Below are 12,547 nucleotides of genomic sequence, written 5' to 3'. Positions count from 1 at the left end.
AGGACATGGAGCAGTTTCTCAGACCTGGGTGATCTGGGCAACGGGGTTCCAGGGGAAAGGCCCCCCAGCCTAAGAGAATTCCGGTCAAAGCCGGGTGACCGGAATGTGTGGGGCTGCTATGTCAGATGCCCGAAAAGGGGCAGAAGGTGTACTAGGAATTTGCTGGTAGGTGAGGCCTTTCTAAAGAGGAGGGACAGGTGGGTAGGCTCCTGGGGAGCTCCCAGGGACTCGTGGCACAAACGGGGAAACTAAGCCTCAGAGCATGTCAGGCAGTGAATGTGCAGTGGAGCCAGGAACTGACCCTGGCCTGGCCAGGCCCACAGTCACAGCCCTGGCCTCTCAGCACATGGCCACAGTGGGCCCTCCAAGGAGCATACCTGTGGAGAGGAGGTCTGAGGGACTCCACTAGGCCTCAGTTTCCCCATGGGTGCCAGAGGGACCCATGGACAAGGAACCCCTAGGGGTATTCTCCAACTGGAACATTCTGTTTCTGGGATTCCGAGTGCGTGTGGGTGACACATCCCACTCTCAGACCCCTAGAGTGCCCAGGATCACCACAAAGATCTCTACAATCCCCTGCCACCTGCTCCACTGAAGCCTGTGACTCCCATGAAGCATCCAAATATGTGGCCCCCTCCAAATGCTCACTTCCCACAGACTCCCCAGCCCCCGATTCTCCCCTGGAGCTGCGAACCACTCTGCCTTAAGGAGCCAGAGGGTTGGGCATTACCACTGCAGATCTAGGAGCCCTACCTGTGTCCAGGGATCTACGGGAAATGGACAAAAAACATGTGTGTGTTTGGGGGGCATGGTATGTTTGGGGGCGCCTGCATGTATTTTGGAGTTTGTGTGCAATTGGGGAATTGGAATGTGTTAGGGGCCCGGTGTGTGTCTGGAGAGGTCTGTGTGTATTTGGGGGTCTGCATATGCAGGATGATCTGAGTGTGTTTTGAGGATACGTGTGTTTGGAAAGTTGTATGGGTTTGGAGGGGTCTGTATTTTGGACTGCACATCTTTTGGGGACTTTTGTACGGAGGGATTCACATGTGCTTGGGGGTGATGCATGTGCCCAAGATATCTATGTATATTTTAAGCATCTGTGGATTTTGAAGGGCTCTGCATGTGTTTGGGAGACTCCTTGTGTGGGGCATCTCCCTACCCTCATCTGTCCATCTGAGGAATGAGCTTCCTCAACCCCCACTGCCTAGTCTGCCTAGGTCCCCTGCTCTGATCTGCCCCCCCCCCCCCCTGGGGGCTGAGCAGAGCTGACCATATGACCATGAAAGCTCCTAGCAACTGCAGAGCACCTGCTGTGAAGACTTGCTCCTCAGCTCAACAAGGCAGCCCTGACTCTCCCCATTTCCTGGTGGACGAAACTGAGGCCCACAGAAGCTTGGCCCCACCAGAGTCACTGACAGAGCCCACCTGCCCTCTGGGACCGCTGTGGGCTGAGCCAGCCCCTAAGTCACCCATAGAGGCCCCTCACTTGGGGCACCATCTCCCCAGGCCCCCAGGGTAGGAGGCAGGCCCAGGGCCCCTGCTGGGGAGGGGAGGGTCGCTGGCAGCTGGGGTCGGAACAGCTTGAGCCCTCAAGAGAGGGGAGGGGGGGGTCCCAGCTTTCCAAGGGGCTCTTCCTGTCGCCTGTAATGAGGTACTTGGGGAACAGGTGATGAAACCACCTCCTGGGTTGCGTGAGGCGGGGCTGCAGGCCTGATTCGCTGCAGCGGCCCAGGAGCGGCGCCCCCTCCCCGCTTCGCCGCGTCCCCGTGGGCCCTCCCCTCCCCCACGGCCACCCACCTGCCTCTCACTTCTCCTTTCCTCCCCTCCTTTCCCGGTTCAGGTGCCCCGGCAATCTGTGGCCTCTGGGCTCAGGGCTCTGGCAGCGTGACTGTGCCACTCGTCCCGCATTTAAGCCCCACTGGGAGCCAAGAAGGGGAACTTGACTGGCTCCTGGTCTTTTCTCTCAAACCCTCACCACAAGGCCTTTGAGGTCAGAATTTTGTGACCCATTTTATGGGGGAGGAAGTGGGGGTTCGATGTCACCCAGCGTGTCGCTGTGATCTTGCGGGATGACATGCTGACTCAGCACCCCCAGTTCCAAGGCCCTGCCCATCTTCCTCCTGGCTTCTGGAAGGCCAGAGGACAAGGTCAGCAGAGCCATCCACTACCCTCTTCTCCCCAGCTGCTGGGAGAAAGATTCTCACCCCCATTTACAAGTGAGAAAATGGAGTCCTCAGATGGGGAGGGTGCAGTGGTAAAGGGTCAGTGGGAGGGTGGCTTCCTTTCCAGCTCCCATATCTCCATCACCAAGGTGGTAAAAGGACACACCAGGTCAAGAAGGTGATAGTTTATGGACCAAAGGTGTTTGTTGATTGACTTAGCGACCACAGGTACAGAGAGTTTATGATCTCCGGGCACTCAGGAAATCTTCCTTTGTCCTCTCAGTTCTTTCTCTGCGCAGCGCTCAGGCCTGGGATGCCCAGCTCTTCTTCCCCCTGCCAAGTATGCCACCAGTTCAGGCCTCATGTCTCCTGCCTGGACACCTGCCCCAGCCTCTCCCTGTCACTTTCCTCCTTCTTAGATGCTACCTCCTTGGCAGCCATGAGCTTTAAAAAAAAAAAAAACAAAAAAAACCCTTTTAGTTTAGTTGAGATAAATCATAGAGAGAAAGATGCACAAATCATCAGAATGGGGCTAACACATTTACACAAATGAAACATGCCTGAGTGCCTGGACTCTGGACCAGTGAGCAGCCTCCTGAGGCTCCCGCTGCCCTGTCACAGAGCCTGCCCAGGGTGGCCACTGTGCCGATCCTCATCACTATAAGGGAATTTTGCCTCTTCTGGAACTTCATGTGAATGGGATTACGGAGTGTGTCCCCTCTTTTTTTTTTAAGATTTTATTTATTTACTCATGAGAGACACACAGAGAAAGAGGCAGAGGGAGATGCAGGCTGCAGGGAGCCCGATGTGGGACTTGATCCCAGGACCCGGGAATCACATCCTGAGCCAAAGGCAGACACTCAACTGCTGAGCCACCCAGGCATCCCAGTGTGTCCCCTCTGTTGAGTCCAGCATCGTGGAATCGGTCCGCGGTCTGGGAGGTTTACCTGTATGGTTGCATGGTGCTGGCGTGCATCCTTTTACTGTGTTGTGTAGTAATCCATCACAGAATCTAGCAGAGAGTATTAACTGAGTCTCCCATGGGGGCCCTTTGGGTGGGTTCTAGCTTGGGGGCAACGATGAATGAAGCTATTGAAAACACTCTTGCCAGTGTCCTTTGGTAAAATGTGGATCCGTTTCTCTTGGGTGAATACTGAGAAGAGAGATCTCTGGGTTATAGGGAAGACATATATTCCCCTTTAGTAGACACCAGGTAGTTTTCCAGAGTGGCTCCACCTCTTTCCCCTCCCACCAGCAATGTAAGAGAGTACAAGGGGATTTTTCAAACTGTAAAATTATGTCCCGATGCCCCTGCCCCCAAACTCTCCATGGCTCTTCATTGACCTCAGAGCGAAGCCCACAGTCTTTGCTGTGACCTTATGTGATCAGATCCCCACAATTATCCCTACACCATCCTCCATCCCTCCCCCATCTCCCCACTGTCATACTGTCCAACCATACAGCCATCTGTGATTCCTTTAAAATATCAAACTCTTGATGGCTCCAGACCTTTGCCCTTAGAGATGCCCCTGCCAGGAACACCCTTCCCCGCCATTCTCCCATGACTGGCCCTTCCCTTGCTTGGTTGTCTCTTTCTCGTGCTTCAGGTTTCAGCTCCAATCTCACCTCTTCAAAGATGTCTTCCCTAGAATCCCTGAGAATTCACATGGGTTCACATGGCCCCTTTTGTGGTCAATACACCTCACTTTTTGGACTTACTCAGGTTCTATTTTAAAGATTTTAAAAATTTATTCATGAGAGACACAGAGAGTGGCAGAGACACGGCAGAAGGAGGAGAAACAGAGATCCTGGAATTCTGGAGGCAAAGGCAGATGATCAACTGCTGAGCCACCCAGGTGTCCCATTTGGGTTCTGACATATAGGAGTTTTCATAAAAATGATTTGGACAATTTTCATTGTTTGCAAAGATCTGAGTTGTTGTTGTTTTTTTAAAGATTTTATTTATATATTCATGAGAGACACACAGAGAAAGGCAGAGACATAGGCAAAGGGAGAAGCAGGTTCCCTGTGGGGAATCCGATGTGGAACTCAATCCCGGGACCCCGGGATCACTACCTGAGTCAAAGGCAGATGCTCAACCGCTGAGCCACCCAGGCGTCCCCTGAGTTAGTTTTAATAACGTTGCATTTCCCTCTCCTTTGAGGTTTGATAAAAGCTGTAAAACCATCTGGGCCTGCTGTCCTTTTAATGGTGGGTCTTGAGTCACTTTTCTAATCTTCTCTGGTCTTTGATCTACTTAAACTTTCTACTTCTTTTGTGGTCAGCTTATCGCAGTGGTTGGCACATGGTTGATACTACATGCTAAGCATGAGGGTATGAAGAAAAGGGTAGGGAAGTGCTGGACTCTTGGCTTCAAATGCCTGCTCCCTGCTCATTTGCTCAGGCCCCCACCCAACCTGTCCATCAAGGAAACTCCAACCACATGCTTCTTCCTCTGAGATTTCCTCTTGGATTTCTCCTGACCCTTCTTCCCTGCTCCATTCTTGGGTCAATGGGTCCATCTCTCTGCTTCTCTGCTGAGCAGATGCCACAAGCTCTCTACTTTCTGGCTGGATATCGTGGGGGGGGGGGGTTGGGGAATGTGTGCACAGAAGAGGCCTCCCCCCCTCGTGCCTGGCACACTCAGCATGTGCTGCTACCTCCCCCCAGCAGTTCCGATCACGCCAACATCTGGAGAACAGGCCACCGGGTCTGTCTGCGGCTCAGTGGGGATTTGCATGTGAGTACAAATATACATGCACACTCTGGGCCTTCCGCCTCCGCATTCCTTGGCTGGCCCTTCACACCTGGGCTTGAGACAGGTCAACGCTGAGTGACTGGATTTGCATGCCCATGTATTTCTGGGTAAGGAGTCAGCTGGGGGAGTCTGAGAGGAAGTTGTTGAGGGAAGCTGGGGGGGAGTTCAGAGTCTCTTTTGACCTGATCCATTCACTAAATCTGGTCCTGCGGGCCTTCCAGTCTGAGGGGGACAGAGCTGGATATACCCACCCCTAACCCCATGGGGTCAAAACTGGAGAGGAACTTCGGGAGCTGTAGGAGTCCAGAGTGAGGGCAGGGAGGACTTCCTGGAGGAATGAATTTTTAAGCTGCGTTTTGAAGTGTGAATAGGAGTTGGCCAAGTGAAAAAAGGGCTTTCCAGGCAGAGTCATTTTGTTATGGGCAGATTAAGATGGGCAGGGGCTGATTGGGGCAGGGCTTCAAATGCCCAGTTGGAAACTAGAAATTTCTCCTGAGGGCATAGAGGAGCCATGGAGAGTGTGTGAGCAGGCAGGGGTGTGATCAGAGCTGTGTGCTGGGTGGATCCCTCAAGGGCCAGAATAGGAGATGGCTTTGGTTCTCAGGTGAGGACTGGGGGCTTCGAGGTCACTGAGAGTCAGAAGAGTCAAACTCCAGCATGAGCCCATCTGCATCTGTCAGGCCTGGCCCCAGAGATGGCAGAGGATCTGGTGGCTTTTGGAGGAACCAAAGACCCCTGGAGTATACTGACTTAAAGTGTATGATGTGGGTCTAGAACTGGAGGAGAGGTGGCTCGCCCCTAGTCTCTGCCCAGATGGACGCAGCCCTGGTCTCCCCTCAAGTCTGCTGCCTGCTGTTCCCCGTGACAACTGTGGCTAAATTTATAAATGATATATCAAACCCCATCCCATGCTCAAAACCCTCTCATGGCTCTCTGTCACTCTTACACCAAAACCCACAGTCCTCCGCACAGCTCAGAGGACCGAAGTGACCTTGCCCCTGTGACCTCTACTCCTGGCTTCCTTGCTCCAGCTTCATTACTGTGTCTCATCCTTCTTCAGAGCCTTGGTACCTGCTCCTCCTTCTACTTGGAACTCACTTCCTGTCTTGGCTCCAAGAGACCACCCCCACCCCTGGGCCTTCTGGTTTGTGGGGCTCCCTCATTATGTGAACCCTGCCCTGGCCAGGATGTGTTCGTCTAAACTGGGGACAGATTGAGTAGTGTCCACATTCAGATCTTCCAGGCCCAGATTCATGTCTGAGTCCCACGTTCCCATGGGACCCCAGGCACGGGGGCATTTCCGGAGTCACCTTGGCACCAGGACCTCCGGACCAGTGCCCCTCTTCTGTCCCCAGGGACTTGTCAGGGCTGGGGCAACACGTCCCAGCCGTGGGAACATCACCCGATTCCGGCCAGGAATTAAAATTAGCCTGGGAAGTTAAATTTAGCAAGTCAAGCTGGAACTGGGGGGCCAGGGCTAGGGCTCCCATGGGTCCTGGCTCTGCATCGTTGTGACTGCTCAGAGACCCAGACCAGAGAGAGTGGAGGGCACACGTAGGGTCACACAGCAGGCCAAATACAACAGTTGTCTAACACGCCTGGGCCCTGAGACTCTGGGACAGTGGGATGGAGAGTCCCACCCAAACCTCTGGAGCTGGAGTCTGGGAAGCAGGTATGGTTGCTCCTGGAGATGGAGTCGCATTTTCCTATACTTCTCAAGAGTTCATTCCCAAGCCTTGTGTCAGGTGCTCTGCATTTCATCCCTAGCCCTTCCACAGAACAGCACACTGAGGCCTGAGGAGAGGCCTCCCTTGCTGAGGACTGCCCAGTGGGTTGGAGGCTGTCTGGGACCTGACCTCAGGCCTGCCTGACCCTGGAAGCCTCAGCCTCACCTGAAACCTCAGTCACCTATGAGATGGGAGGGGCTGGGAGATCGTGTGGTCATAGAGTTGGTGGAGGGGGTCTTGGATGCCTTAGATGTCTTGGAGTGGCTGTCTGTATGGTGGCATGAATGCTACACGATGGGCTACATGACTCCTTCATTCCAAGGAGCTCTGCATGGGGAGAGCTGGGGAAAGCCTGGATCCCAACATGCTGCATAACTTAGGGACATGCTGCCCTTCACGAGTTGTCCTTTCTCACCCTTGAGTACCCTTCCAGGGAGATCCAAGGTCCTCATGAGAAGGGTTCAGGGTTTCTTTCAAGCAGACCTCAGGCCAAAACCCCAGTGTGGGCTCTAAGCTTGAGGTCTTTTCAGGGTGTCTCGACCTACTCCCACCTGTAACTTTTTTTCCTTTTTTAAAGATTAATTTATCCATTTTATTTTATTTATTTTTTAAAAAGCTTTCATTTATTTATTTGAGAAAGAGCATGCAGGAGCACAGGGAGGTACAGAAGGAGAGAGGTGAGCAGACCCTCCGCTGAGCAGGAAGCCTGACACAGGGCTCTATCCCAGGACCCTGAGATCACAACCCAAGCTGAAATCAAGAGTCAGATGCTCAGCTGACTAAGCTGCCCAGGTCCCCCCTGTTATTCTTTTTTAAATGGATATAATATATAATCACTAAAACAGGAAAGTTAGAAAATTCAGATAATCAAAAAGGGAAGGGGGAAAGAAAGGACACCGAAGGTCACACATTGTATGGTTCCATTTACATGAAATGTCTAGAAGGCACAAGTTCATAGAGACAGATCTGTGGTTGCCAGGGGCTGGGGGAAGGAGGGTAGAGAGGGACTGCTAATACTCATAGGGTCTCCTTTTGGGGGGATGAAAACTTTCTGGAACTATCTAGACATGGTGGTTGTACAACACTGTGTACGCACTAAATGCCACTGAATCGCACACTTTAAAATGGCTAATTTTAGGTTGTGTGAATTGCATCTAAATTTTTTTTAAAAGGGGGAAAATTTTCACCCATAAATTTCCACCCAGCAGTGACTCCTATCTTGCTCATTTCTTTCTAGTTCTTTTTCTACTCTCAATGCAATTTTTAAATATACGTTTTCTTGTAACCACAGCCCTCGATCCTGCTTGTTGGGCAGCTGTTACAGGATTGAATGGCTTAAAGGTGTCCAATGTGTGGACCAGGCTTTTTTTTTTTTTTTTTCCAGTGGCTCAAGATTAGTGATTCAGTGAGCAATGTTTCCTGAACGCTGACAGGTATCGGCATCAGATGTCCATTCAACCTGGCCTGTCAAGGACTTTTAGGCTGTTGCCAGTACTCATAATACCGGCACATATGTGGCACTTACTGTGTGCCTGGAGGATCTGAATGCTTCCCATGGGTTAGCTCATTTTATCTCCCGACAACAATGGGCTGTGCATGACACACACAGAGGGGCTAGGGAGGTCAGGCTCCCCTGAGGCCCCACAATTACCAGCTTGTTTTGTTTTAGAGGCAGGGGCAGGGCTGTACCCCAATCCTTTGCCTGGTTAGCCTTCTCTTCATGTGGAATTGGTCCAAAGGTGTTTACTGAGCATCTACTGCATCTTGGGCTGGTTGAGGGTGGGGGTTGTGGGGGTGACCTGGCCTGCCTTGATTTCCCCATTATCTTCCCCCTCAGTGCTTGGCAGGGGGCAGGCGGAAGACAGAAGGGAAGCTGGGTGCCTGGTCTCACTTTCCATCAGCCCACTCTGTCCTCTCTTCCTTCCCTGCCAAGGCCAAGGTCTTTCCATCCAGCTTGGACAATGGGGAGGAAAAAAATCCAGATCTCGCGCATTCTGGACCAAAGGAATCGGCAGGTGAGTTTCACTGGTTGGAAGAGCAGTTGGGGGAAGGGTGTTCTTGGCAGCAGATGCAGCCTGGGTGAAGGCCTGTCCATTTGGGGGGACTCTAAGGGAATGGGGAGCCTTGATGCGGTGTCCAGAGTTTGAAATGTAGCATTTGCTCATTTTCATGATGATTTATTCATTTACTCTCCCTGATGACTGGAGCCCCAGTAGGAGAGATGGAGCTTGACACAAACACACCCAATCCAGGGCTGGTCCAGAGGGAGGCACGGACCTGAGGAAGCTCAGAGAGGCAATGTGGGCTCTATCCTGGAGACCAAGGAAAACTTCCCCAAGGAGAGGACATTTGGGCTAGGTTTTGAAGCACCAATAGGAGTTTGCCAGGTTGAGAAGGGAGAAGGAAGGAGCAGTACAGCCAGGAAGGACACCGTGCCCAAGGCATAGAGTCAGGAGGCCCCTCCATCTCCTCCTTGCCACCCCAAATCCATGTCTTCTCCCACCCTGCCTGTGGGTCCTGGGTCCAGGTGACGTTTACCAAGAGGAAGTTCGGGCTGATGAAGAAGGCCTATGAGCTGAGCGTGCTCTGCGACTGTGAGATTGCCCTCATCATCTTCAACAGCGCCAATCGCCTCTTCCAGTATGCCAGCACGGACATGGACCGCGTGCTCCTGAAGTACACGGAGTACAGTGAGCCCCATGAGAGCCGCACCAACACCGACATCCTCGAGGTACCCTGGGGCCCTCCACCCCAGCGCCCCGAAGTCCAGCTCACTGCGCTTGCTCAGAGCCTAGGGAGTCTTGGTTGGCACAAAAGATGAGTGTTGTAATCTGGCTTTACTGCTGGTTTGAGTGGTTTAAAAGCAGGTTCGAGGTAATATGAGGTTCCTCTCAGGAGCAACTGCCCCCATAGCAGGAAGAAAAACATCAGCCTCTGTGCATCAAGGGCTGCTCTCTGTGTCCCTCGCACACCTCATCTCATTTAATCCTGTCACCTGTTTGGTGAGTGCAGAAACAGAATAAAGGGCACCTGAAAGCAAGCAGACCTCATTGAGGTCCGGGAGTGGTTTTGTCTGAGCTGCCCTGTCCCCAGGAGAAAGAAGCAGAAACACCCCTGTGTTAGCTAATTTGCCCCCCACACCTACCACCCAGGATGGGCAAGATCACTTCCCTTTGGAAATGGGAATCTTTACCCAAGGTGGGAAGCTAAAGCCACAGAGATGGAGAGACCAGCAGGCCTAGGACTGCACGTGGCGACTCCCAATGTTTCAGGAGGGTGGGAAGAAGCGGGGGTCCAGGAGAACCAGGGTCCAGGAGTATGCAGGTCCGGGGGTAGCAGCTCAGGAAAGCCTTGTCCTCCAACATCTTTTAAATACCTATTACACTCCTGCCTTGGAGGCTGCACGCAAGAGCAGGATGGAGATATCAGGGTTATATTCAGGAGGAGCGTTAGGACAGTGCCAGCAGGTCCAGGTGGATCTCCACCCCTACTGTGTGACCTGGGCCTCTCTGGTACCAGGGCAGGACAGTCCCTCTCTCACAGGCATTTGGAATTTACTAGATGTAACTCACTAGAGTTTTTGGTCAATGGGATTTGTCTGGAACAGGCTGTGCCTGCACTCTGATCCACCCGCAGAGCTGGGTGGGGTAGGTCTCTTCCCTCTCCCATAGAACCAGGTTCCCTGGCTAGGATGGTGGGAGGGTCACCCTATTGTTTCCGCTCCTCACAGACACTGAAGCGGAGGGGTGTGGGCCTCGATGGACCAGAGCTGGAGCCAGATGAAGGGCCCGAGGGGCCAGGAGAGAAGCTGCGGAGGTTGGCAGGTGACGGGGGTGACCCAGCCTTGCCCCGGCCCCGGCTCTATGTAAGTGACTTCCTGCACCACTGGGAAGGGGCCCTCCCTCACCTCCTAGGCCTAAGTGGCCAAGGCTGAGACTAAGACAGAGAACTAAGGCCAAGAAGCCTAGAGTTTGGGAACACGTCTCTGCCTAGGTGGAAAGGGAAGGCTTCCTAGAGGAGTGGGCATTATCATTGGGGCTTTGAAGGATGAATAAGAGTTCAATGGACAGCCATTCCCTTCCTTCTTTATTTCTTTGATTCATCAAACACTCTGGGAAGCCCCCTCAGTGCCAACCCCATATTGAATAAGAAGCCTCGGCCCTGGGCCTAGCTGCCAGTGAGTGACAGCACCGAACACAGGCTCCTTCAGTCATGTGGGTGTAGGCCAGAGGGAGGAGTAGCAAGGGCTTCCAGAAGTGGATGCTGGCCCCTGACTTTCTGTGTTGGATTTGATGTCCTCATCAACATGTTCCTCCAACCAATCCTGTCCTCTCTGCCCTCAGCCAGCAGCCCCTACAATGCCTAGCCCAGACATGGTATATGGGGCCCTGCCCCCACCAGGCTGTGACCCCAGTGGGCTTGGGGAGGCCCTTCCTGCCCAGAGCCGCCCATCCCCTTTCCGGCCAGCGGCCCCCAAAGCTGGACCCCCAGGTAAGGATGGGCCATAGGCCCTGGGGCAAAAGGGGGTGGAGATCCAACGGGGTGGGGGGGTCATAGTGGGGAAGGTGGCTCAGGCACTGCTTGTCTGTGTATTACCTCTGGACCTCAGACTTCATTAGATGACATGGCCACATGTCCTCTCTCTCTGGGGGTTTCCTGCTCCTCAGGCCTGGCACACCCTCTCTTTTCACCGAGCCACCTTGCCAGCAAGACACCACCACCCCTGTACTTGGCAGCAGATGGGCGGAGGCCGGACCTGCCTGGTAGCCTGGCAGGGGCCCGAGGGGGACTGAGCACCTCGGTGAGTGAGGGGAAGGTGTGGCAGGGCTGATGGGGCAAGGCAGGATGGCCTGGGTGTGGGCCTCAGTTTCCCCTTTATCGTCTCCCCACAGCGAGGCCTCTATGGTAGCCTACAGAGTCCGTGCTCTGCCACAGCTCCAGGACCCCCACTGGGTAGTTTCCCCTTCCTCCCTGCAGGCCCCCCAGGTATGCACCCCCTATGTGCCCTGCCCAGGGAGACATCCATACAACTGCCTGTTGGGGGTGAGGGGTGGAATGGTCAGGCTTGGGCAAGGGGCTCTCTAAGGTCAGGGCCTCAGTTTATTCCTCCTACCTCCCAGAATATAGTCTAGGAGACCCTCCTCCACCCCCTGGCCTACTGCAGCCCCCTACGCTGGCCCCCTGGCAGCACTCGAGGGGCGATGGGCCCCCAGCCGCCCCTCCCCAGCCCAGGTAAGTGCCCCAACTGCCCTTCCTCTCTCCCCTCCCTAATGCGGTCATTTTTGTGGGGTCCCCCCAAGTCTTCCGAAGCCCCTAGCCACTGCTGACCTCTGGCGGCCACTCCTGGTTCGACACGCAGCCTCTCCCGACTCTCCTCCATGGGATGGGTGGCTATTTTGGAAGCCCCAGGAGGGACCGCCACCCCCTCCTTTCCCAAGGTCCTCCTGCCGAGCCTTTGCCCAAGCCATGCCACCTCCCCGGCTTTCCTCCCTTCCTCGCTGAGCTCACAGCCCTCCTCCTCCTCTCTCTCTCTCTCTCCCTGCAGTGGGGGCCGAAGCCTGAGTGAGGAGGGGCCCCCCGCCCGCGGTGCCTCCCCGCCGACCCCCCCAGTCAGCATCAAGTCCGAGCGCCTCTCGCCGGCCCCCGGGGGCCCCGGAGACTTTCCCAAGACTTTCCCCTACCCCTTGCTCCTGTCCCGGCCCCTGGCGGAGCCGCTACGGCCCGGGCCGCCCCTGCGCCGACTGCCCACTGCGGACGGCTGGGCCCGGTAGTGGACCCCGGGATGGCACGGTCCTTCTTCCCACGCGGGGCTGGGCGAGGGCACGTGGGTCCCAACCTCCCTCCCCCGCGTCCTTAGAGAAGATGGAGAAGTTACGACCCTCCAAAGTGAGGGCCTGGAG

At 54.4% G+C, this 12,547-nt stretch overlaps 1 protein-coding gene across 3 annotated transcripts in view; it reads left to right on the top strand.

Moving 5' to 3' along the window:
- The window catches only part of LOC121495345 (myocyte-specific enhancer factor 2B-like), a 25,480-nt gene extending 12,933 nt beyond the window's left edge, over positions 1 to 12,547 (top strand). The window contains exons 4-11 of one of the 3 annotated variants that reach the window (XM_041762673.1): positions 8,581 to 8,662; positions 9,175 to 9,378; positions 10,378 to 10,512; positions 10,991 to 11,138; positions 11,315 to 11,448; positions 11,540 to 11,633; positions 11,768 to 11,879; positions 12,193 to 12,547. In XM_041762673.1, coding sequence (XP_041618607.1) covers positions 8,581 to 8,662; positions 9,175 to 9,378; positions 10,378 to 10,512; positions 10,991 to 11,138; positions 11,315 to 11,448; positions 11,540 to 11,633; positions 11,768 to 11,879; positions 12,193 to 12,418 — 1,135 coding nt within the window. In that variant the 3' untranslated portion in view covers positions 12,419 to 12,547. Of the gene's footprint in view, positions 1 to 8,484; positions 8,663 to 9,174; positions 9,379 to 10,377; positions 10,513 to 10,990; positions 11,139 to 11,314; positions 11,449 to 11,539; positions 11,634 to 11,767; positions 11,880 to 12,192 lie in introns of all 3 variants that reach the window. The other 2 variants (XM_041762674.1, XM_041762675.1) reach the window with 2 other exon arrangements.

This window comes from Vulpes lagopus, chromosome 7 (genome assembly GCF_018345385.1).
Source record: "Vulpes lagopus strain Blue_001 chromosome 7, ASM1834538v1, whole genome shotgun sequence".
NCBI lineage: Eukaryota > Metazoa > Chordata > Mammalia > Carnivora > Canidae > Vulpes > Vulpes lagopus.
This window is presented reverse-complemented; position numbering and strand designations above follow the sequence as displayed.